We start from the raw sequence: 22014 nt of genomic DNA on the forward strand, positions 1-22014 counted from the left end.
TTATACTAGCACTCAACCAAAACAACCAACGTGGGTGAGACTTGCTTGTGGACCATATTAGGAGGGTAAAAAACAAGAAGCAAAGGTAAAGGTGACAGTGGGCCGTAAAAGAGCCAAGGTAGTGGGAGGGGTGGAAAATGAAGATGAAACCAGTGGGAAAGAAAAAAGAACTAAACTGGATGTGGGCTGTCCCTATCCAACCTCATCAATGATGGAGGTTGCAAGGCAGCCCCACCGATTGCAATGATCATTATAAGTTGGAACTGCTGAGGGTTTGGGAACCAGCTGGTAGTGGACGTTCTCACAAACATGGTGAGAAGTAAAGGACCCACCGTTGTTCCTTATGGACACAAAGAAGAACATTGCATAGATGAGGAATATATGTTTTGACCTTGGCTTTCAATCGATCCTGGCAGTACCTAATGATGAATGGAGTGGAGGACTAGGTATGTTCTAGAAGGTAGAGTGTAACCTACACATCCAAACCTAATCCCTTAATCACATTGATGCACATATCTTGACACCTGACTAGCAACCTTGGTGCATAATCGACTTCTATGGTTGACCAAAGGGACATAGGAAGCATGAATCATGGGAATTCCTCAAACACCTACTATCACTACCATGGGTATGCCGAGGAGACTTCAATGAGATTCTACACTTTCATGAGAAACAAGGTGGCATACCTAAGCCATTGGCTCCGATGCTTGCTTTCAAAAAGGCCCTACTTCAAAGTGGCCTTGAAGACCTTGGCATCTAGGAACATATCTTCAAACGGTGAAATGGATGACCAGGGGATGCGTTTGTGCAAGAAAGGCTAGACAGAGCCTGCGCCACCCTTCCTTGGCAAGTGTTGTTTCCTGAAGCACAGATTTTTCACTTGTGGGTATCCTACAAAAACCATGGCTAGATACTCTTGACTACCCAGCATACTACCCAGCCAAGGCAAAATCGAAAAAGGAGGCTCCACCATTTTGAAGAAAGGTGGTTAGCACACTAAGATTGTGAGAAAGTAATAAGAGAGGCTCGGAGGATACACCCACAGAGCGGTAGCCCAATGTTCAGACTTTTTGAGAAAATAAAGCATTGCCGTCTTAAACTGGTGGCATAATGAGAAACAGAAGAAGGTGGAGACCTTTATCAATCTAGGATATGCAAACAACCTGGAACAGATTCAAAAAAAGAGGACGGAGATCACCAAGCTACTACACCAAGAAGAAGTCTTTTGGCGACAGCAGTCTAGAGCAATATGGCTTCCAGCGGGAGACAAAAATACTAGGTTATTCCACAAATAGGCGAGTAATAGAAAAAAGAAAAATCAGATTGATGGACCAAAGGACGAGATGATAGGTTTGTGAGTCCCACTCAAGTTTGAATTTTGAATCTACCTGTAACGACCCAAGGAAAAGCGCTAGCCACATCTGCGTTATACCTTAAAAGGACTAGTCACAATTGAGGCTCCTTGTAGTTGTTAATAAAGCCCAGTTCAACCTAGTAAATACCCGATGTGGGACTCATCACACACCCACACACATCATACAATCAATCAAATTGGGGTATCATAATCTCCCCCACTTAAAATTGGGGTATCACAATCTCCCCCACTTAAATCCCTAACGTTCTCGTTAGGGCCCATTTTGTGGAGTAGTGTCTCTGAGCTCACACAGGGTTACCGGGCCGGCTCTGATACCATATGTAACAACCCAAGGAAAAGCACTAGCCACATTTGCGCTATACCTTAAAAGGATTAGTCACAATTAAGGCTCCTTGCAGTTGTTAATAAAGCCCAGTTCAACCTAGTAAATACCCGATGTGGGACTCATCACACACCCACACACATCACACAATCAATCAAATTGGGGCATCACAATCTCCCCCACTTAAATCCCTAACGTCCTCGTTAGAGCCCACTTTGTGGGGTAGTGTCTCTGAGCCCACACAGGGTTACCGGGCCGGCTCTGATACCATATGTAACAACCCAAGGAAAAGCGCTAGTCACATCTGCGCTATACCTCAAAAGGACTAGTCACAATTAAGGCTCCTTGCAGTTGTTAATAAAGCTCAGTTCAACCTAGTAAATACCCGATGTGGGATTCATCACACACCCACACACATCACACAATCAATCAAATTGGGGGAGATTGTGATACCCCAATTTGATTGATTGTATGATGTGTGTGGGTGTGTGATGAGTCCCACATCGGGTATTTACTAGGTTGAACTGGGCTTTATTAACAACTACAAGGAGCCTCAATTGTGACTAGTCCTTTTGAGGTATAACGCAGATGTCGCTAGCGCTTTTCCTTGGGTCGTTACATATGGTATCAGAGCCGGCCCGGTAATCCCGTGTGGACTCGGAGACACTACTCCACAAAGTGGGCCCTAACGAGGATGTTAGGGATTTAAGTGGGAGAGATTGTGATACCCCAATTTGATTGATTGTGTGATGTGTGTGGGTGTGTGATGAGTCCCACATCGGGTATTTACTGGATTGAACTGGGCTTTATTAACAACAACAAGGAGTCTCAATTGTGACTAGTCCTTTTGAGGTATAGCGCAGATGTGGCTAGTGCTTTTCCTTGGGTCGTTACATTTGGTATCAGAGCCGGCCCAGTAATCCCGTGTGGGCTCAGAGACACTACCCCACAAAGTGGGCCCTAACGAGGACGTTAGGGATTTAAGTGGGGGAGATTGTGATGCCCCAATTTGATTGATTGTGTGATGTGTGTGGGGTGTGTGATGAGTCCCACATCGGGTATTTACTAGGTTGAACTGGGCTTTATTAACAACTGCAAGGAGCCTCAATTGTGACTAGTCCTTTTGAGGTATAGCGCAGATGTGGCTAGCGCTTTTTCTTGGGTTGTTACATATGGTATCAGAGCCGGCCCATTAATCCCGTGTGGGCTCAGAGACACTACCCCACAAAGTGGGCCCTAACGAGGACGTTAGGGATTTAAGTGGGGGAGATTGTGATGCCCCAATTTGATTGATTGTGTGATGTGTGTGGGGTGTGTGATGAGTCCGACATCGGGTATTTACTAGGTTGAACTGGGCTTTATTAACAACTGCAAGGAGCCTCAATTGTGACTAGTCCTTTTGAGGTATAACGCAAATGTGGCTAGCGCTTTTTCCTTGAGTCGTGACATATGGTAACAGAGCCGGCCCGGTAATCCCATGTGGGTTCAGAGACACTACCCTACAAAGTGGGCCCTAACGAGGACATTAGGGATTTAAGTGGGGGAGATTGTGATATCCCAATTTTAAGTGGGGGAGATTGTGATACCCCAATTTGATTGATTGTATGATGTGTGTGGGTGTGTGATGAGTCCCACATCGGGTATTTACTGGGTTGAACTGGGCTTTATTAACAACTACAAGGAGCCTCAATTGTGACTAGTCCTTTTGAGGTATAACGCAGATGTGGCTAGCGCTTTTCCTTGGGTCGTTACATATGGTATCAGAGCCGGCCCAGTAATCCCGTGTGGGCTCAGAGACACTACCCCACAAAGTGGGCCCTAACGAGGACGTTAGGGATTTAAGTGGGGGAGATTGTGATGCCCCAATTTGATTGATTGTGTGATGTGTGTGGGGTGTGTGATGAGTCCCACATCGAGTATTTACTAGGTTAAACTGGGCTTTATTAACAACTGCAAGGAGCCTCAATTGTGACTAGTCCTTTTGAGGTATAGCGCAAATGTGGCTAGCGCTTTTTCTTGGGTTGTTACATATGGTATCAGAGCCGGCCCAGTAATCCCGTGTGGGCTCAGAGACACTACCCCACAAAGTGGGCCCTAACGAGGACGTTAGGGATTTAAGTGGGGGAGATTGTGATGCCCCAATTTGATTGATTGTGTGATGTGTGTGGGGTGTGTGATGAGTCCCACATCGGGTATTTACTAAGTTGAACTGGGCTTTATTAACAACTGTAAGGAGCCTCAATTGTGACTAGTCCTTTTGAGGTATAGCGCAGATGTGGCTAGCGCTTTTTCCTTGGGTCGTTACATATGGTAACAGAGCCGGCCCGATAATCCCATGTGGGTTCAGAGACACTACCCTACAAAGTGGGCCCTAACGAGGACGTTAGGGATTTAAGTGTGGGAAATTATGATACCCCAATTTGATTGATTGTATGATGTGTGTGGGTGTGTGATGAGTCCCACATCGGGTATTTACTGGGTTGAACTAGGCTTTATTAACAACTACAAGGAGCCTCAATTGTGACTAGTCCTTTTGAGGTATAACGCAGATGTGACTAGTGCTTTTCCTTGGGTTGTTACATATGGTATCAGAGTCGTCCCAGTAATCCCGTGTGGGCTCAGAGACACTAGCCCACAAAGTGGCCCTAACGAGGACGTTAGGGATTTAAGTGGGGGAGATTGTGATGCCCCAATTTGATTGATTGTGTGATGTGTGTGGGGTGTGTGATGAGTCCCACATCGGGTATTACTAGGTTGAACTGGGCTTTATTAACAACTGCAAGGAGCCTCAATTGTGACTAGTCCTTTTGAGGTATAGCGCAGATGTGGCTAGCGCTTTTTCTTGGGTTGTTACACTACCAATTGAATATTATATTTGGAAATAAAAAGAGTCGCAAAATGCGTGTAACGAGTTAGTATAATATAATAGTTATATTGATATAGACTAGGAAAATTTGCTTTTGCACGCAATAAAACGACATACCCGTTTGCAATTGCATTAATGTTTTGCACGTCATGTCGTTTTTCTCAAAAAGCAATACCGTTTCGGGTTTTTATTTTTTATTTTCCAAGTAAGAACACATTCTTCTCTAATTCCCATTCGCATTTGCTTCAGAGCAGCTTTTTGGAATTTGAGTCCGGAGGAAGATAAACCCAATACCCAAAACCCAAAGGTCGTTGCGTACTTAGGGAATGAGACCAGAATTCTCACACCCCAATCTCAATAGTCAATATAATGTCCCTTGCACACTTGGGGCCTATTAGTATGAGTGATGCTTATAGTGGAGCCAGGTTCGGTAAAGAACTAATCGAAAGAATTTCAAAGAACCCCATGAGGAATTTGGTGATGGGAATTCCATAAAGGGTGTGTGTGAAAGTGGGAGTGGTTTGGAATTGGGTTCTTTGAGTTGGAAACCGGAGTATATTAGGCAATTTGTGCCGGGGAAGAATAGGGGGCATAACGAATTTGAGGTTTTTGCCTTGTAGCAATGTGACAACGATTGTGGTCGGGAACGAGATTGGGAATGTTGGGTTTTGGGATTTTAATTCTAGTGTGGATGAAGGGGAAGGGGAAAGGATTTATTTGTATCGCCCGCATCTTTCTGCCATTTCAGGAATTTCAATGCATCAACATTCCTTTCCAAAGGTAATGATTTGGTTTGATTGAAAGATTGGTTGTATAGTACATAAATTTTTATCTATTGTTTGTAATTGGTTGCCTAGAAATTTTAGTGTTGGCATGTCAACTAGTTGTTAAAATTATGAACCGCATGCACATTTAGTTTGCATTTGGACCTTAAATGTCTATTGATTTAGGAAATTATTGTCAGGACTGAATGCTCTTTGATTCCCCCGACAATTGGTTCTGACGGGTGGGGTTAGTTGCCCGTAGGTTTTACTAACTAGAGGTGAGTTCAAAGGACTCTACTTTAGAAAGGTTCCATTCGTTGTCCAAAAAAAGAGACCTGTATGAAGCCATTGAGATACACCCAAGACTGTATTGTATTGTCTTATTACAACTTTAACATTAAACAATCTTCCTATTGGAATTTGCATGAAAGGACAATTAACTCAATAGACTTTAATTCCGAAAACTTTAACATCATGGCTATTAGTTCCTCTGATGGAACCGCCTGCATATGGGATTTGAGATCAACCCAAACCTCTAAAGGAATTTAGTCACAATAGGGCTGTGCACTCTGCTTACTTCTCACCCTCCGGAAGCTCCCTTGCAACAACAAGGTATGTAGTGTTGTATTAAACCTTTGATTTTCAGATTGAATATCTTACAGCCTGTTAGAAATTAAGTACACTTTAGAGATTATAATCTATGCTTCTTTATATAATTTTACCTTATAAGCTACTTGCTGAAAAAGCCAGATTTCAAGACTTCAAGTCGATCCCTTTATTTTATAGTTGTTGCGAGATTATAGGGATTTCTAGCTACTAACTAGTTTCCTGTTTTTAGGTATATTTACATTCAAATTCTTGTTTTTGTTTTTGTTTTTCCCCTAATTGCAAATTCTAGCCACTAATTAATTTATGTTAGTTATCTTGTTTAGAGTTAGGGTATGGAATCTAATGTGGGTCTAGTTTGAACAGATCTATATATGACCTGAATTCTAGGAATTAATTTTCAATTGTCTTCATGTAGCGTGGACAACACGGTGGGTATAGTGACTGGAGTTAATTTTGAGCACATTTCAATGATTGAGCTTGATAATCAGATAAACTCACGGATTACTTTTTTCAGGTATGAATTTTTGCCAGATTATCAAATGCTAATATGTCTCTCTTTTGTTGGACCATTTTCTTGATGTTCTATGGCAAATATGACAATCATTTGCTACACAAGTTTGTTATTGTTCCTTAATAACAACCTTTTGCTGGTCTCTAAATTTTGCTTGAGCACTTAATTAACGAAGAAATTGCTGCCATCTTGTCATCAAAATAAAAATAATAGCGTTTAAAATGTTTTATTTTTTCCTTTAGAAATGGTTCTGAAACCAAAAAAACGAATCTCTTGAATGATATTAGACCTTGGATATTAATTTTGAAACCAACTCAAACAAAAAACAATAAAATTTACAGTGGTCTAACCAAGAACCCGGACCCCTGAACAATTAGTTCTTTCCACCAGTTAACACCGAGCAAGGGATAGCCCTGTGATTGCAGAGGATTCTGTTCTGCAGAGTCTTTAAACCTCCTGCAGCAACCAAGTCTAGATTTCACATCCCACTTGATTGCTTGAATTATGCTCTCCTCAAGCTTGATGAGACCATTAAACATTCTCGTTTCTTTGCAGTCACATGTGATATACAGCAGATGCTCTTGATCACAGATTTGAGACCCTTCCCCTTCAAAACCTAGACACCCCATTGTTGGATTTTAGACCAACACTGCCTCCTCAATCTAATCATACATAACATCTCAATCTGATGCCACTTTCATAGGAAAAGAGCACTTTAAATTCAAGCGACCCCTGCTTTCTCTATACCCTCAATGAAATACACGCAAGATGTCACCTTGATACCAAACAATTTAAGTTTGTCATGGGTAGTCTATTTATTTCTAAGAGCCAACCACGAGATGAATGAATGCCTTGCGGTAGTAGAAGAATGCCAGACCATCTGCCAATTAACAATTGGATGCTTTGATCTGATACCAGATTTCTGCACAATTGAAGATACCAGATTTAGTAACAGTCCTGTCCATTCTACAGAACCCCTCCTCTTCCAGGTTTACCTGAAGCACTTTTAACTTGAATCAGCACCAATGACCATAAGAGAGAACACTAGAATCTCTGCCATTAATGTGCTCCGAGCATCACATACAATCCCTCCATCAGGGTGGCAGTTGTCCAGCCAAAGAAACACATCGTTTCAAAAAAACGCCACTTAAATAACGCCACTCTTTCAAAAAAAAAAAAAAAAATCAGAAAAAGGTACAATGTGATTAGCATAAGTTGGAAAGTAATTGTGTTATGATGTCATTATAGGTATGACCAATTATTGTGGACAAATGAATATAATACCGTGCAATTATTTCAATAAGATTGACATTAATTAAACATATCTTTTTGGTGAGAGCAGAGCAATATGGGGTTGGGATGATTCTTACATTTTCATCGGCAATAGGAAGAGAGGAGTTGATGTTATCTCCTCAACTAAAAAGAGAACAATATTCACTAGCCCGCATATGCCAGCGATTCCAAGCAGGTTTGATGCACACCCTTACAAAGTTGGCATGCTTGCAGGAGCCATATGTTGGGGCCATGTTTATATATGGAAATTGGGCCATGTTTAAAAGTTAGGCTGGGTTGGTTTTAAGAGTTATCACGGGTTGGGGTAGAAATTTATACCCATGGAAGTTTGATTGAAATAAAAATAACCCCAACCCAACTCTTGCATACTTTTAATAACAAGTATCTTTGGTAAATGGCCTAATAAGCAAATGAGAATTATAACTGGAAAATTCATTTCTCAGAAAAAAAGAAAAAAAATACTTGGATAATTATATAGTTCAATCTTCCATGCATAAGAAAGAAAGAGTATTTAGGGATGAAAAAAAAAAAAAAAACTCAGCTTTGCTTGACTTGTCTTTGCCCCATTTTGCCCCTAAGAGGTGACGGCACGGGGACAGGTTTTGCTTGTTGTGCCTGTACCGACTCGATGTGTATATACATATTTTATTTAATATATATTAAAAAATTTCCTTTATATTTCATCTTTATCTCATCAGTCTCATTTAGATTAGTAAAATATATCCAACTAGCCCCAAATTTGCACCACCCCTCACGTTTTCTCCGTCTCGAAGAGGGGAATGGAGCGAAGATGGGCGGCACCCCTAATTAGACCTTACCCCATCTTATTGCCGTCCCTAATGTAAAGATCTCCCTAATATCAATCTGGTCTTTTTTTTTTTCTTATCTATGGATCCAAATTATGTTCCTCCTATTTTAAACATGGATTGTATTGCTATATATAGTGACTCCTCGACTTGTTCATAGTAGTAATATTATCAATGATATACTCCTTATTTACCAAAAAAAAAAAAATTAATAATAATAATAAAAATTGGGTGCCTCCACCCAAGATCTCACATTTAAACAAATTTATTATGAGAACTCATTCAAATTCTAGGGACACAAATCTTATCCACATTGCAGATGCCAGCCACCTCTTACTTGCCAATGCTTATTTTTTTAACAACTTTTTTGTCAGAACCTATAAGTATTTTTGAAATATCTAAAAAAGATTAAAAACAAAAGAAGAGAAAACCATACATTACCTTCTTCTATGAATTCCCCACACTAAATGTGCCATAATTGCACCAGAAAACATCTTGCAATATCATTTTTATATCATAGGATGCTAAAAACAACTTTCAAAGACAAGATGATTTATTTAGAAAATGATTTCTTCCCATTCAAATTCTCTAATTTCTTTCAATTTTTATTCATACGCGGCTGACCTGAGATATGGATAAAAAGTAAAAACTGAAATAAATTAAACACACAAAATCAATTAACGCTACACTCACAATTGACTAGAACTTGGAGGGGATTTCACCTCGATTCATGACATATGAAAGCTGGAGTGGAGAAAAAAAAAGAAGGTGATATAACTTGCTAGATTTTTTTGCATTGGGATTTAAGAACTACTTGAAATGAAAAATTTAGCACTAACCCTTATGTTTTTCTTTGAATCATCACTCTTAACGATAATTACTAGTTATGCATTTCATGTGCACAGTAAACTCACTTGTATACCCTTTGTCTTTTGCAAACCATTTCAGGGGAACATTACCAGCAACAAAAAAATTCAAAATAAATTATTGGCACATCTTTGTGCATGGTTTGGGTGTCATTATCGATGTTGTTGCTCAGCTTTCTCCATCAATCAAGCCTAACATTCTTTCCAATATGAAATTTTCTGGTCTCCAATAACCTCCTATTGCCACATAAAACATAGAACATTTGACAATCCAGTTACAAAGAAAATGAAGAAGAAAATAACATGGTTCAAATAAATTAATAAAGGGTTGTTTTTCATGGACAAAAAAATCATCCACTGTCTCTAGTATTGCCTTTGAAATGGCCAACTTCGAATTCTCAAACTATTTTGTAGTTTACATGTTTTTAGCGTACCAACTTGGTGATGATGACTACTTCTCATAGCAATTACACCATTTTTGTCGATTTAGTGTACCTTCAAAGAAGTGCATATGTTAGGCAAGAACCTAGAACAAGAGAAAGGTATGTCAAAAATAAAGATTTATTATTCCTTGGCCAGAGAGATATGTGAGCATGAAATAAAGATTGCACCTTGAGAAATATTGGTCAGATCAACGTAATCCAATTACCTGTCTATTACTTGTGTGTGTGTGTGTTTTTTTTTTTTTTTTTTTTTTTTTTTTTTTATTTTTTTTTATAATAAATATTAATGGTTGCTTCACTTCATAATAATGCACAAAAAAAATAAAAAAGTTGTATTTATTTGTTCTAGCGATATAAATATAATTAGTTTATAACCCATGTATATATATGGATGCATTTAAAAATAAACACATTTTTTATCATCAAAATATACATAATTAATCAAATTTTATTAGAAATATAATCGTAATTAGATGCATATTAAAATTCTTAACTAAATTTAATATTACTTACGATAATTTTTATTCTAATTTTCGATAAGATAAAACGTGAGGTGATTTTGTTGAGTAGATATGCGATTGATTTATTATTATTATTTTAGTTCATTAATATTAGACTCTTAGTATTTTGCACTCATTAATTCACTTGCACAAAAATTAAAATACTTAAGTGAACAGATGTCACAAAATTAACCCAAAATTGAAATTTAATTAGGTTAGAATTTAATTGAATTTTCTCTCAGATTTGATTTTTTATATATATATAGACACAAGGAATGGACCGAAGTGGACAGAATAAAGCAAATAGGACCGAAGTGGACAGAATAGGACCAATGTGGACCAAATAGAGCCAATGTTAACCTAATGAGATCGAAGTGGACTGAATAAGACCGAATGGGCCGAATAGAACTTTAGTGGACAGAATGGACTAAATAGGACCGAATTAACCGATTACGATGTATGGACCGAAGAGGATAGAATGGACCGAATGGAACCAATGTGGATTGAATAATACTTTTAAATGTTCATTATTTTTATTGCATTTTTAGGGCTCATATTTCTAATTTCTAATGTCTATTTTCTTTGAATTTTTTTACTCAAAACTAAAGAGTTTAGCCCAAATATAATAAAATTTCATACTTTCCAATCCAAAAATTAAGAAAAAAAAATGAAATTTTTAGCTAAACTTGAAAAGCAAACCTACAAAAAGAATCAACTTAAAAAGCCCAATTAGTCTAAAATGGACTGAAGGTGACCAAAATTGACTGAGTGGACCAAATTGGGTTGAAGTAGATCTAATTAGACCGAATAGAAATTGTATAATTTTTAGGGAAAAAATTATACATAATATTACAATACAAAATAATTATTTATTTTCACGCATTACATGGGTCTTCCACTAGTATATCATAATTGATAAATTAAAGCAATCTTTAAGCTTTGTCTATTAATATATATAGATTAAAGCAATCTTAGGTTTTTTCCTTTAAAAAAAAAAAAAAAAAGTATTCGTAAGTTTAATTTAAGAACTTGTTAGGAATGGACAAAATGTTACTCATATATCTTGTGGTATAAAAAAAAAAAAAAAATCTATCCTGTATTAAGTGACAATTAGGAATTATTATTTTCTTCCCTTTTCCATAAGTTCCAAGGATATTGGTGACTAATCTAGTGTGAAGTGAATAAAATTAAATAGTAAAAAAATGGTGAAAAATTCTAGGAGTTATCGTGAGGAAATGAAACAAATTAAAAAAAAAAAGAAGGAAAAGATAAAAAAGGTGTTTTAAAATCAATTTAAATTAATCTCTAGCCTAAACAAAAGAAAAAAAAATAGTACACGAGCGATTAGAGATATATATATATATATATATATTATAAACACGAGTGATTATAAAAAGGGATTAAACCATTCAAACTCAAAATCCCATTTTTATTTTTTTCACTCAAATTCAAAATTCCCTTCTCTCTCTCTCTCTCTCAAACACCAACGGTCGAATTCCACCTTTCTCTCAAACACCAACGGTCGAATACCACCGTTCTTTCTCTCTTACGAACACGAACACCACCACCACCACCACCACCACTCTCTCTCAACACCACCACCACCACCACCACCGCCACTCTCTCTCACAAACACCACCACCATTCTCTCTGTCTCTGTCTCCACCACCATGGGTATTAAGGGCCCAATGCCTCCTAACACCTTAAGGGTGTCGAACATCGGTGAGGATGTCTCCGAAGAAGACCTACACCGACTGTTCTCAAATTTTGGGCGGTTGGAATGCATCGAATTCGAAACGTCTACTTGCGCCTTGGTGAAATTCATTAACTTTTACCACGGTGAGTGTGTTGATGAGGTCTGGTTTTTGATTGGGGTTTTAGTGGGGTTTATGTTTTGTTCTCTGCATTTCTGCAATCAAATGTGGACATTTATATGTGCTATTTTGATAATGCCATTAAATTATTTACTATTGTTGTTGTTGCTTTTTTTTCTATGCGTTTTGAACTAACGAGTTTTTTCCTTTATTTATCCGTATTTATGGAAGGAAAAAGTTTCATTTGAGTCAAATTTCATGGGCAATAATATATACAACAAATAGAATTTAAAATAATTTGATATTCATACGTCATGATTTTTTTTTTTTTTTTTTTTTCCTGCTTTCGGGTGTAAAATTTGAAAAATTAATGACTTTGTTTGTGTCTTTAGCTTTAGTATTCTACAAAGAAAAATAAATTTAGCAGGAAAAAGAAAAGGTAGCCTTCCATTTGTTTTCGTGAAATAAGTTTTCTAGTGTGCTCTGTTTGGTTGAGTTTTTTTTTGTTTTGTTTTGTTTTTTCTTTTTTTTTTTTTTGGGTGATAGAAAGTGTTTGATAGAGTAGATAGAAAAATAAGACGATAAAAACTATTGCGTGGATATAAAAATTTTCACAACCACTACACTCACATGATAAAGTACTGAAAGTATTACTAGAACACTGGCAATATTTTGTAGCATATGTAGTCAAGACTGGAAAGTCTGATCAAGACAAAACCAATAGTAGAGTAGAGCTATCACCACAAGAGAGACTATCTTAAAGTTTAGCATTTCCATTCACTAAGACAATAATTGTCAGAATTACATTACAGATAGAGGAAGAGAGGAAGGGGGGGGGGGGGGGGGGGGGGGTTCAGAATGTTCAAAACTGACTTGGGATGCCAGGGCTCTAATGCCTACAATTCTCAGTAATTTACTAGATGTTGCTCACTCTCAATATGCAGTCCTACCAGTAAGTATCAACAGAATGAAGACAAAAAGAGGAGGACTAATCACAATTTGTAATAATAATTTACAACTATAAGTTTATTTAAACTGTCTGTCTATTATATGTGTTCTTCTCTTCCTTTTCGAATTCTATTTCTTAACCTCTACTTTTCTTTCTCTTTGTGTTTCTTACTGTAATTGTTCAGCAAGGGAGGCATTAGAAAATCTGCAGGACACCAAAATGGAGGGAAGGGAATTGACTATTGTATGGAATGAATTTCAATCGCCGTCCATTAGTTCTAAAGTTTGGGTTAGAATTGATGGACCTTTCCTTGATGACCAGGAATTGAATGACCTGTTTTCTGTCTATGGATTTGTCCGCCAATGCAAGTTTTCTGGACGTAGTGGCAAGAGGAGAGGTGCTGTATCATTTGAGCTAGCTAGTGCGGCTGATTCTGCTGTGCATGATCTAAATGGTACAACAATATATGGCAGAAAATTGTAAGTTCCTTTATTTTCCCTCACTGCCTACATCAAATTTTTTGCTTCACTTCCCTGCATCAAACATTAGTTCTTTTTTTTTTTTTCCCTCACTGCCTGCATTAAATTTTTTGCTTCACTGCCCTGCATCAAACTTTAGTTCTTTTTTTTCCCTCACTGCCTGCATCAAATTTTTTGCTTCACTGCCCTGCATCAAACTTTATTCTTCACTGCTTATGGTTTGTTTGTTTGTTTTTTTTTTTTTTTTTTTAATTTTTTATTCAGCTATGTCGCTAAATTTGTGAGAAATATGGGGGATGTTGTGGCGGCCTTAGATCATACAGCAGCTCAAGAGCCAATTAAATTGCCGTCCATCTACAAGTTTGAAGGCATGGAACTTGAATTCGTTGCTAGCATTGAAATGGACTCTATCAGGACTGTAGCTGATTTCCTTCTAGTGCTGCATGACTTGTGGGGCTCACCATTAGCAGTGGGGTTAAGCCTAAATTGTCCTTGGCCCGGTTATCATGCGAGGTACTATCATGCAAATAGCAGGACTTACGAGCCAGTCCTTGTGGAAGAGGTGGACATGTTTAATGAAGATGATCCATTTACACTTTGGTTCTTGTCCAGTGTGAAACTTGTTGTTATTCATAAGGTGGACTAGATATTGATTGAGAGAACTAGCAAAGAAATTTTTGCTGCCTATAGGATTTTTTGATTGAGAGACATACTATATTTTTGATTGAGGAACTGTTATACTACATTTTTGTTTACTAATTTGAATGTGTTGCTTAATGAAAAGGAAATGGGAGATTCAAACTGGTGACCTTAGCTTAATGAACCATGTTCCCCAACCAATTGTGCTATTTGGGGTTGAATCTTCCATCCTTATTATCTTTGTGATTCATGTTGTCCTAGTGCCCCTGGTCTTCTCATTTAATTAGCTTAAGTAAGCTTTCATATTGGAAAGCTAAAAGCTGACTTAAAAAAAAAAAATCCTTTAGGTGATGAATCTGCCAAAACCAAAATCTTTATTAAGCTGGCATACACTAAAACTAAAATGGCAGAAGTGTCAATGTTTAAAATGGACATGAGATATGGTGCCACACTGCCATGGCCACAAAAGAGCATCCAATGTGCCACGAGAATTTGTCTCTAAAACATTTACAATAATCTGGCATTTAGATATTGGCATTTCCATAACAGAAAAAAGTCTCCTTGTTTCAGTGTTTTTGTTGAAACTCAAACCATACAAGCTTTAGCTGTCCATGCAAAAGTCATATATATATATATATATATATTGGCTATATTTGCAACAGCTTAATTATATAAAATTATTTATTCGTAGATTAATTGCTTCTCTACCACTTCAGGACATTCCTATTATTTAAGGTCATCTTTCCTATCTACTTAAGTATTCTGTTTAATGTTTTGTCAGGAAGGTTTCTTATCCAATGTTGAGGGCTTGAAAGGGGTGCAACATGTAGTTCTCTTATCTCAGGTATCTGTCTTCTTCTTAGGTGTGCTTGTCTAAACATGAAACATCATCAATTTAAGTAAATTCTTTTTTGTTATTGTGGTTTGATAAGGTTGCAGTTGTCTGCTTATAGAGGTTCTGGTGGCATTCAAGCTCTCATGAAAAGCAATGCAAGAAAATTAGCTGAGCAAGATGAATCGTTGTTGATGGCCTCAGGAATCCCTTACACTATCATCAGGGCTGGATTGTTACAAAGCACTCCAGGTGGACAACAAGGTTTTAGCTTTGAGGAGGTATTACTCTTCTCCTTTTACCATGAATAGGATAAAATTGAATCTATGGTGCTTGGTTTTCAGTTACTCAAATCAATTGTTTGGAAAAGAAATAATATGTCAGATTCATGAGGAAATTTTGCATAATTGTCAACAGGCATTGCTGTGTTTTGTGCAGTCTCCTTACATACCCAACATTATTCACCGTGCTGTTTCTAGTTTTTTGGACTGCATTATATTTACTTCCTTTCTCTCTCAACAGATGATTATTGAGAAGCATAAGAGCAACTACCATTTTCTATGTATAAGATTCTTAAGGCTGTTTGCTCATAAGTCATCAAATAATGGAGCAAATTCTACCCACTATTAAAAAAGAATTTACTTATGAGACAACTTCATGTGTTGGTCATTGCAATGTGTTTTAGGCTTTTAGCAGTGACGCGATTGCTGTAGGAGACCTTTTTCATTGGTCATCAGGAAATTGCAGGGTAGTGAATTGTCCCATTTTGTTCTCTATAGCTTTAGGATGCCAGAACTTATTGTTTCCAAGGAGCCTTTCTAGAGCAAATATAGTCATCACAAAAAGTCAAAAACTGATTGTAGACATTGAAGTTATTTGGTTTCACTAAACAAAAGTGCTTTAGTTATTGTCCATTAGCATTTAGGCAAAACATTCTAATGTTATACTAAAGACAATCAATTATAGACCCTTCTCTTCATTTTCTAGCACGAACATAGACCCCCTTTTGATGCACAGAAAAAAGGAAAAAGAAATCTTGTTTCTTTGAAGATAGATCATTCTATCAAACTTATTTGTTCAATCTGATCTCATGGGCCCTTGAAATTTTGATTCTAACTGAAAATTTTAGGGAATTGGCAAGCATCTGGTGGATATTAACAAAATTACCTTACAAGATAACAATAATGAGGTCTGTTCTATTGCGGTTGCTGAGTATCAAACTTAATGTTCTTCATAACAGGGTAGTGCTGCGAGAGGAAATCTTAGCAAGGAGGATGCTGCCTTTATTTGTGTGCAAGCACTTGATGCAGTCCCACAAAGAGGATTTATATTTGAGGTTGGTAAACATATACTAAATCAAATTTATTGAATGAAACTGATTTGATTGGTCGAATTGTTGTACAAATGTGACAAATGAAACTCCTTTAATGCATCAGCTATAGGCAACTGCTTAATGGTTACCTTTATTATCATGTTGAACCAGATGAATCAATCCTGCCTGGCATGTTTCATGCATTGGACCAGCCGTTGAGTTCTAGGTTCCTGTCTAACATATGGTCATATACACTTCTTTGAAGGTAAAACAACAAAGACGGAGTCATAGCTATGAGAAGTCATCGACAAATTGGTATATACTAAAACAAGTTGAAAGTAAACTACAAAATAGTTTGAGAATATGTAGTCGACCCATTTCAAAGACAATACTAGAGCAGTGAAATGATTTTCTTGTCCACGATAAACAACCCCTTATAATTTTATTGAACCATGTTATTTTCTTCTTCATTTTCTTGAAAACTAGGTCATCAAATGTTCTCTGCTTTTTGTGACTATAGGTGGTCAATGGAGATGAAAAGATTTCAGATTGGCAAGAGTGTATGGCTAGATTGATGGAGAAAGCTGGGCAACAGCTTCAATAATAACACCCAAACCATGCTAAAAAATGTGCCAATCATTTGATGTTTATTTGTTTTTCTTTGTTCTTGGCAGTGTTCTCATGAAATGTTTTGCCAGAGAAAAGGGCATTACAAGTGAGTTTGTTTTACACATGAACTGCATAACCATTAACCAGTAATGATTCAGAGAACATAAGTGTTAGTGCGAAATTTCTGATATGCAGAAATTTGATGCTCTCTCATGCAGAAATTTCAGCACTGCCTCCTTAATCTATTCCAATATAATATCTCAATCTGATGCTCTCTCATGGGACAATAGCACTTAAAATTCAAGTTCTCCCTTCTTTTCTATACCCTCTGTGAAATATATGCAAGATGACACCTTGATACCAACAATTTAAGTCTAGCATGGGTAGTCAATCTATTTCTCGGAGCCAACCAACAGGTGAATGCATGCCTTGGGGTAGTAGAAATATGCCTGACCATCATCCACCAATTAACAAATTGCGGCCTTGATCTGATAGCTTCCCAGGTTTCTGCGCAATCGAAGATACTAGAGTTTGCAACAATCCAGTCCATTCTAAAGAATCCCTCTCTTCCAGGTTTACCTGAAGCACTTTAACTTGAATCAGCTCCAATGCCCCCTCATATAACACTAGAATCTCTAGCATTAATGCTGCTCCCACCATCACATACAATCCCTCCATCAGGGTCAGAGTTGTCCAGCCAAAGAAACATCAGGATGCCAAATATTAAACAAGTTTGGTCGATTCATTCTCTGAAACAGATTCTTAGCTAGGAGGGATGATATCAACCGTCTGACAAAGATGGGCTGTCGTCACCCACAATTCCACCCCCCCCCCCTTTTTTTTCTCCCCAACCACAATAAAATCCCACTTTTTAAAAGAACACATAAAGAGGTAAAATGTGATTAGGATAAGTTGGACAGTAACTGTGGTCTGATGTCATTATAGGCATGACCAATTATTGGGAGCAAATATATACAATATTTTGCAATCATGAAAATAAGATTGTCATTGAACATCTCTTTCTTTGGGGAGCAGAGCAATATGGGGTTGGGATGATTCACACATCTTTATTGGTAATATAAAAAGAGGAGTTGATGTTACCTCCCTAACTCTAGAGAAAACAATATTCACTCTACAAAGCCCCCACACATGTCAGCTGTTCCATGCAGATTTGATGCACACCCTTCAACTGTTGGCATGCTTGCAGGAGCCACTTGTTTGGGCAGGTTTATATGTCAACATTGGGCTAGCAACCTTAGTTTCTTTCTGTGAAACATGACTGCTGTTGCATCTTGAATTTTTTTTTTTTTTTTTTTTTTTTTTTTTTTTTTTTTTTTTTTTTTTTAATTTTGGAGTAAAATTGACAGAGTTTGTGCAGTTTGATGTCTTGCAAAATGACAAGAAACTGCTTTTGTTAGGCAGAGTGACTAGAAATCCAGGCCATTGATCGAATGAAGGTTTTGTATAGATTATGCGCATTTTCATTGTGGAATAAGAATGAGTAGTTTAGTACAAGAAGCAAAGGAAGTTTGGAATCTCATGTAGTAGATCGGTATCCTTTTTGACTAATATTTTGTTCCAATTAGGCAATTACTGGCATTCTCTTTGAGTCTTGAATATTCTTCATTTTAATATTCTTTTGATTAACATTTTACTCACTTTTATATCATTTTTCTCTTGCAAACCATTTCATCAGAAAAAAATTTTGACCGACTAGTGTCACTCAAATAAGAGAACATTTGACAACCCAGTTACTATGAAAATGAAGAAGAAAATAACATGGTTCAAATAAATTAATAATTTTTTTTTTTGGGGGACAAGAAAATCATCCCAGCAACTGGTATTGTCTTTAAAATCAGTCTACTTCCAATTCTCAGACTATTAGTATTTCTTTACAACTTCTTGTTTTTAGAATACCAACTTGGCGTTGACTTGTTATCATAGTATTGACTCCATTTTTATCAAACTCAAATTTCATCTTCTTGCCACAAATACTCAAAAGATGTCAAGAACTAATGGCAATGGCGCCCCTAACCAATATTCTGCACAAACTAGACGTATTCCCACATCAGGAAAGGCAACAGTGCTTGTATTGGGCAGGGCCTACCTCAGGAATGCTTGGTGGAGGGGGCTACATTCGTGACACAAAATGTAGTCTTGTCCATTAAGGAGAAATTGGACCGCCTGGGTAAGCAAATATTAAATACTTCAATTTGTGCTTGGAACTTTTTGAGACCAAATTCAATTTTTTGCTTTCTAAATTGTCCTGGTTTAGTTTTTGGTTAAGTTATATATTTGGTACTCAACCTTCTGAACTTTGTTTCAAAATTGGAGCTCCTATTTTTACGAGATCTGAGAGAGGTTATGGTAGGCAATCTTATTTCCAATTTATTGAAGATATTGATTTTCAAACTCAAATCTGTAATTTGTTGCTTTTGGTGGAAAACACTCATCTCCCACTTTATTATCATTTATGTGACAAAACAGAATATTTCATGCCTTGCCATAGGTTCCGCATCATCAAAGTGACTTTTGGTTTCATGAACTCTATTTGTAACATTAGTATTTTTAAACCATTGGATAATAATAAGAGCCTTTTTTTTTGGAACATCTCAAAGTATAAGGATGATCTTGAAACAAAGATGAAAGGTTCATTACCAAATATGCCACAAAGTTAACAATAACAGCAGCAACATTCACAGTGAGTTGAAACTGAATGAACTTCTAGATGTTTTTGTGGACACATCTTCCCATTAATTATTGTGGAATCAATAAATATTGACACTACTATATGGATAAGCACTTGATTTTTTTTCTAAACCATTTTGTGGGCAAAATGCTAAATTTCTAAACCACAAGTGTCAAGTGGGAAAAATGTCAAAGTGTAATGGTGTCATATTTTTCTCAAGCACGTGATCACTTAGCCTCTATATTTTGACAACAAAGTTTGATGAACATCCACATTAGCAGGTCTTATGTGGGTAAAATGTATTTTTGTCAAAATCACATATTAGAAAAAAGAAAAGCGTAGTTTCTCCTAATTTTTCATTATTAATATAAGTCACATTTAGTTTATTTATTTTATATTTTATTTAATCCAATCTTTATATTTTAGTTTCTCCCAATGTGTGTGTGTTTGTTTCTCAAAAATGAAAATGGGTAATTGTCCCACATTATTTAAGAGAATGTGTTATGTGTAATATAACTTGTCCCACCCTCCCTTAAAAGTTACCATAGCTTTTGAGCGGAGTTGTGGTGTGCTTTTGTGTTAGAATCTCTTTCCCTCTCCCTTGTGTGTGTGTGTTTGTTTCTCAAAAAAAAAAAAAAAAAAAAGTCTCACAGCAAATAGGAATCCACAAACCAAGGAACATAGTTGTGAGGCACTTATTGCATGCAACAAATGCATTAGATACCTTATTATAATGATGGGGCATTGATAAGTAACTTCATACTTTTTGTAGGAGAAAAAAAAAATGAATAGTAACTTATATGAATGTATGAAATAGTTGTTTTTATACCAAGAGTTTTGTAGTTCAATTAGCACCTCCTAATGTTTCTAACAGAAATATTCAAGATTCAAATCATCTCTCTCCATTATTGTAAGTTGTAACTATTGCATTATGAAAAATAAAAAATAAATAAATTGTGGATCAAATTAAATTAACATAAGTTGTCAAAGTTTTCAAGTTTAACTCATATATCCATGTGTTCAACCACAAAATTTTCATGAATATGAATATGGCATCATAAAGAGAGTATACTAAAATTATATTAACAAAAAATTAAAAAATTAAAAAAATAATGTCACGTCTCAATTGATATCAATTCTACTATATTGATTGGGATGATGGAAAAGTTGAAAGATAAAAAATGATAGAAAAATTTTTTTTTTCCACCATTTGTGTTCGGTAATAGTGATGGAAAAGCAAAAGGATATATATTAAATTATTATCTAATGTGGGGTCCAATAATTTATGGGTCCGGCCCACACGCTTATGGGAAGCCCACCGGTCTTAAACTGAAGGAGGCCAGGGCCCAAGCTCGAAACTAGGAAACATAAAAATAGCCCGAAGACATAGCCGAGGACGGTTTCGTCCTCGGCAGGCCCAAAACCTCAGGGATAGGAATGGAACACGAGTAAGCTAGAAAGATCAGAAAATATCCTGGGGAAGTTGTCTTTAATGCCCTTCCCTGACATGACACTGCCCCTAACAGAGCCGAGATCTTAGGCTTTATGGATCATCTACAGTAATTTTGGGATTAGATTGATGGGACAGATATCTGTCCTGGAAAGATCGACCCTACACGTGGACGGGGGACAACAAACGTAGGCTAGTATAAAAGGAAAGGTAAACTAATAAGGAAGGGGGTCTCCCATCTAGCTTCTGAAAAAGACTTGATGAAAGAGAATGCCTGGAGAATACACGCCGGACACCACCTAAAAACCCGCCGACGGGTAACCGAGGACAACACCATCGCTCCTCGGACATGATCCGAGGAGCCAAATCCTCCTAGACACAAGATTGAAGGGCCTGAATATCCAGCCCAAAGCTTTATCTCATGTTGGTTCACCTAAAGTCCGGCCCGAAATGTCCCCCTGTGATCCAACGCTGGCCTTTTAATCCCACTCTCTACAAATATTATTGTGAGGGACTTTCCGTGTGCGAGCCCAACATCGTTGTTGGGCCGTTAAAGATTTTGTGTCCTTACAATTATTATTATTATTATGCACTTATTTTAGTTTGAAAACTAGAAAACAAGTACTACATTTTCATAAAAGATTTAATTCAAAAATTTATATTCCACGTTTACATCATTGTAGAGCATTTGTGGATTCAAAAAAAAAAAAAAAAACCAATTATTGAGATTTTAAGGTGTAATTTGTCACCATTGTAATTGATTATAACCTTATTTCTAAGCCTTCGTTTGTGAGTTCACAAGAAATGATCATAAAGGAATGGAATGGACTTAAACTCCTAAACAAGTGAATAGATTCTATCAATTAAAACTCTCAAATAAATGAAG

General features: G+C 36.9%; 2 protein-coding genes across 9 annotated transcripts in view; both read left to right on the forward strand.

The window, feature by feature from the left end:
- The window catches only part of LOC126724935 (uncharacterized), a 57678-nt gene extending 40459 nt beyond the window's left edge, over positions 1–17219 (forward strand). The window contains exons 6-8 of one of the 7 annotated variants that reach the window (XM_050429353.1): positions 16309–16404; positions 16646–16695; positions 16901–17219. In XM_050429353.1, the coding sequence (XP_050285310.1) occupies positions 16309–16404; positions 16646–16695; positions 16901–16955 (201 nt within the window). In that variant the 3' untranslated portion in view covers positions 16956–17219. Of the gene's footprint in view, positions 1–15175; positions 15350–16308; positions 16405–16551; positions 16696–16900 lie in introns of those variants that run through there. The other 6 variants (XM_050429357.1, XM_050429360.1, XM_050429355.1 and 3 more) reach the window with 6 other exon arrangements.
- LOC126724938 (polyadenylate-binding protein 6-like) lies at positions 11797–15313 on the forward strand. 2 transcript variants are annotated; one of them, XM_050429363.1, is made up of 5 exons: positions 11797–12194; positions 13303–13597; positions 13862–14110; positions 15018–15080; positions 15169–15313. In XM_050429363.1, the coding sequence occupies exons 1-4, from the start codon at positions 12026–12028 to the stop codon at positions 15046–15048; spliced, it is 744 nt and encodes a 247-aa protein (XP_050285320.1). In that variant the 5' UTR covers positions 11797–12025; the 3' UTR covers positions 15049–15080; positions 15169–15313. The 2 variants fall into 2 exon arrangements, with proteins under 2 accessions (XP_050285320.1, XP_050285319.1); XM_050429362.1 differs by lacking the exons at positions 15018–15080; positions 15169–15313 and having other exon boundaries at positions 13862–14445.
- Positions 17220–22014: the final 4795 nt, after the last annotated feature.

Source organism: Quercus robur, chromosome 5, assembly GCF_932294415.1.
Source record: "Quercus robur chromosome 5, dhQueRobu3.1, whole genome shotgun sequence".
NCBI lineage: Eukaryota > Viridiplantae > Streptophyta > Magnoliopsida > Fagales > Fagaceae > Quercus > Quercus robur.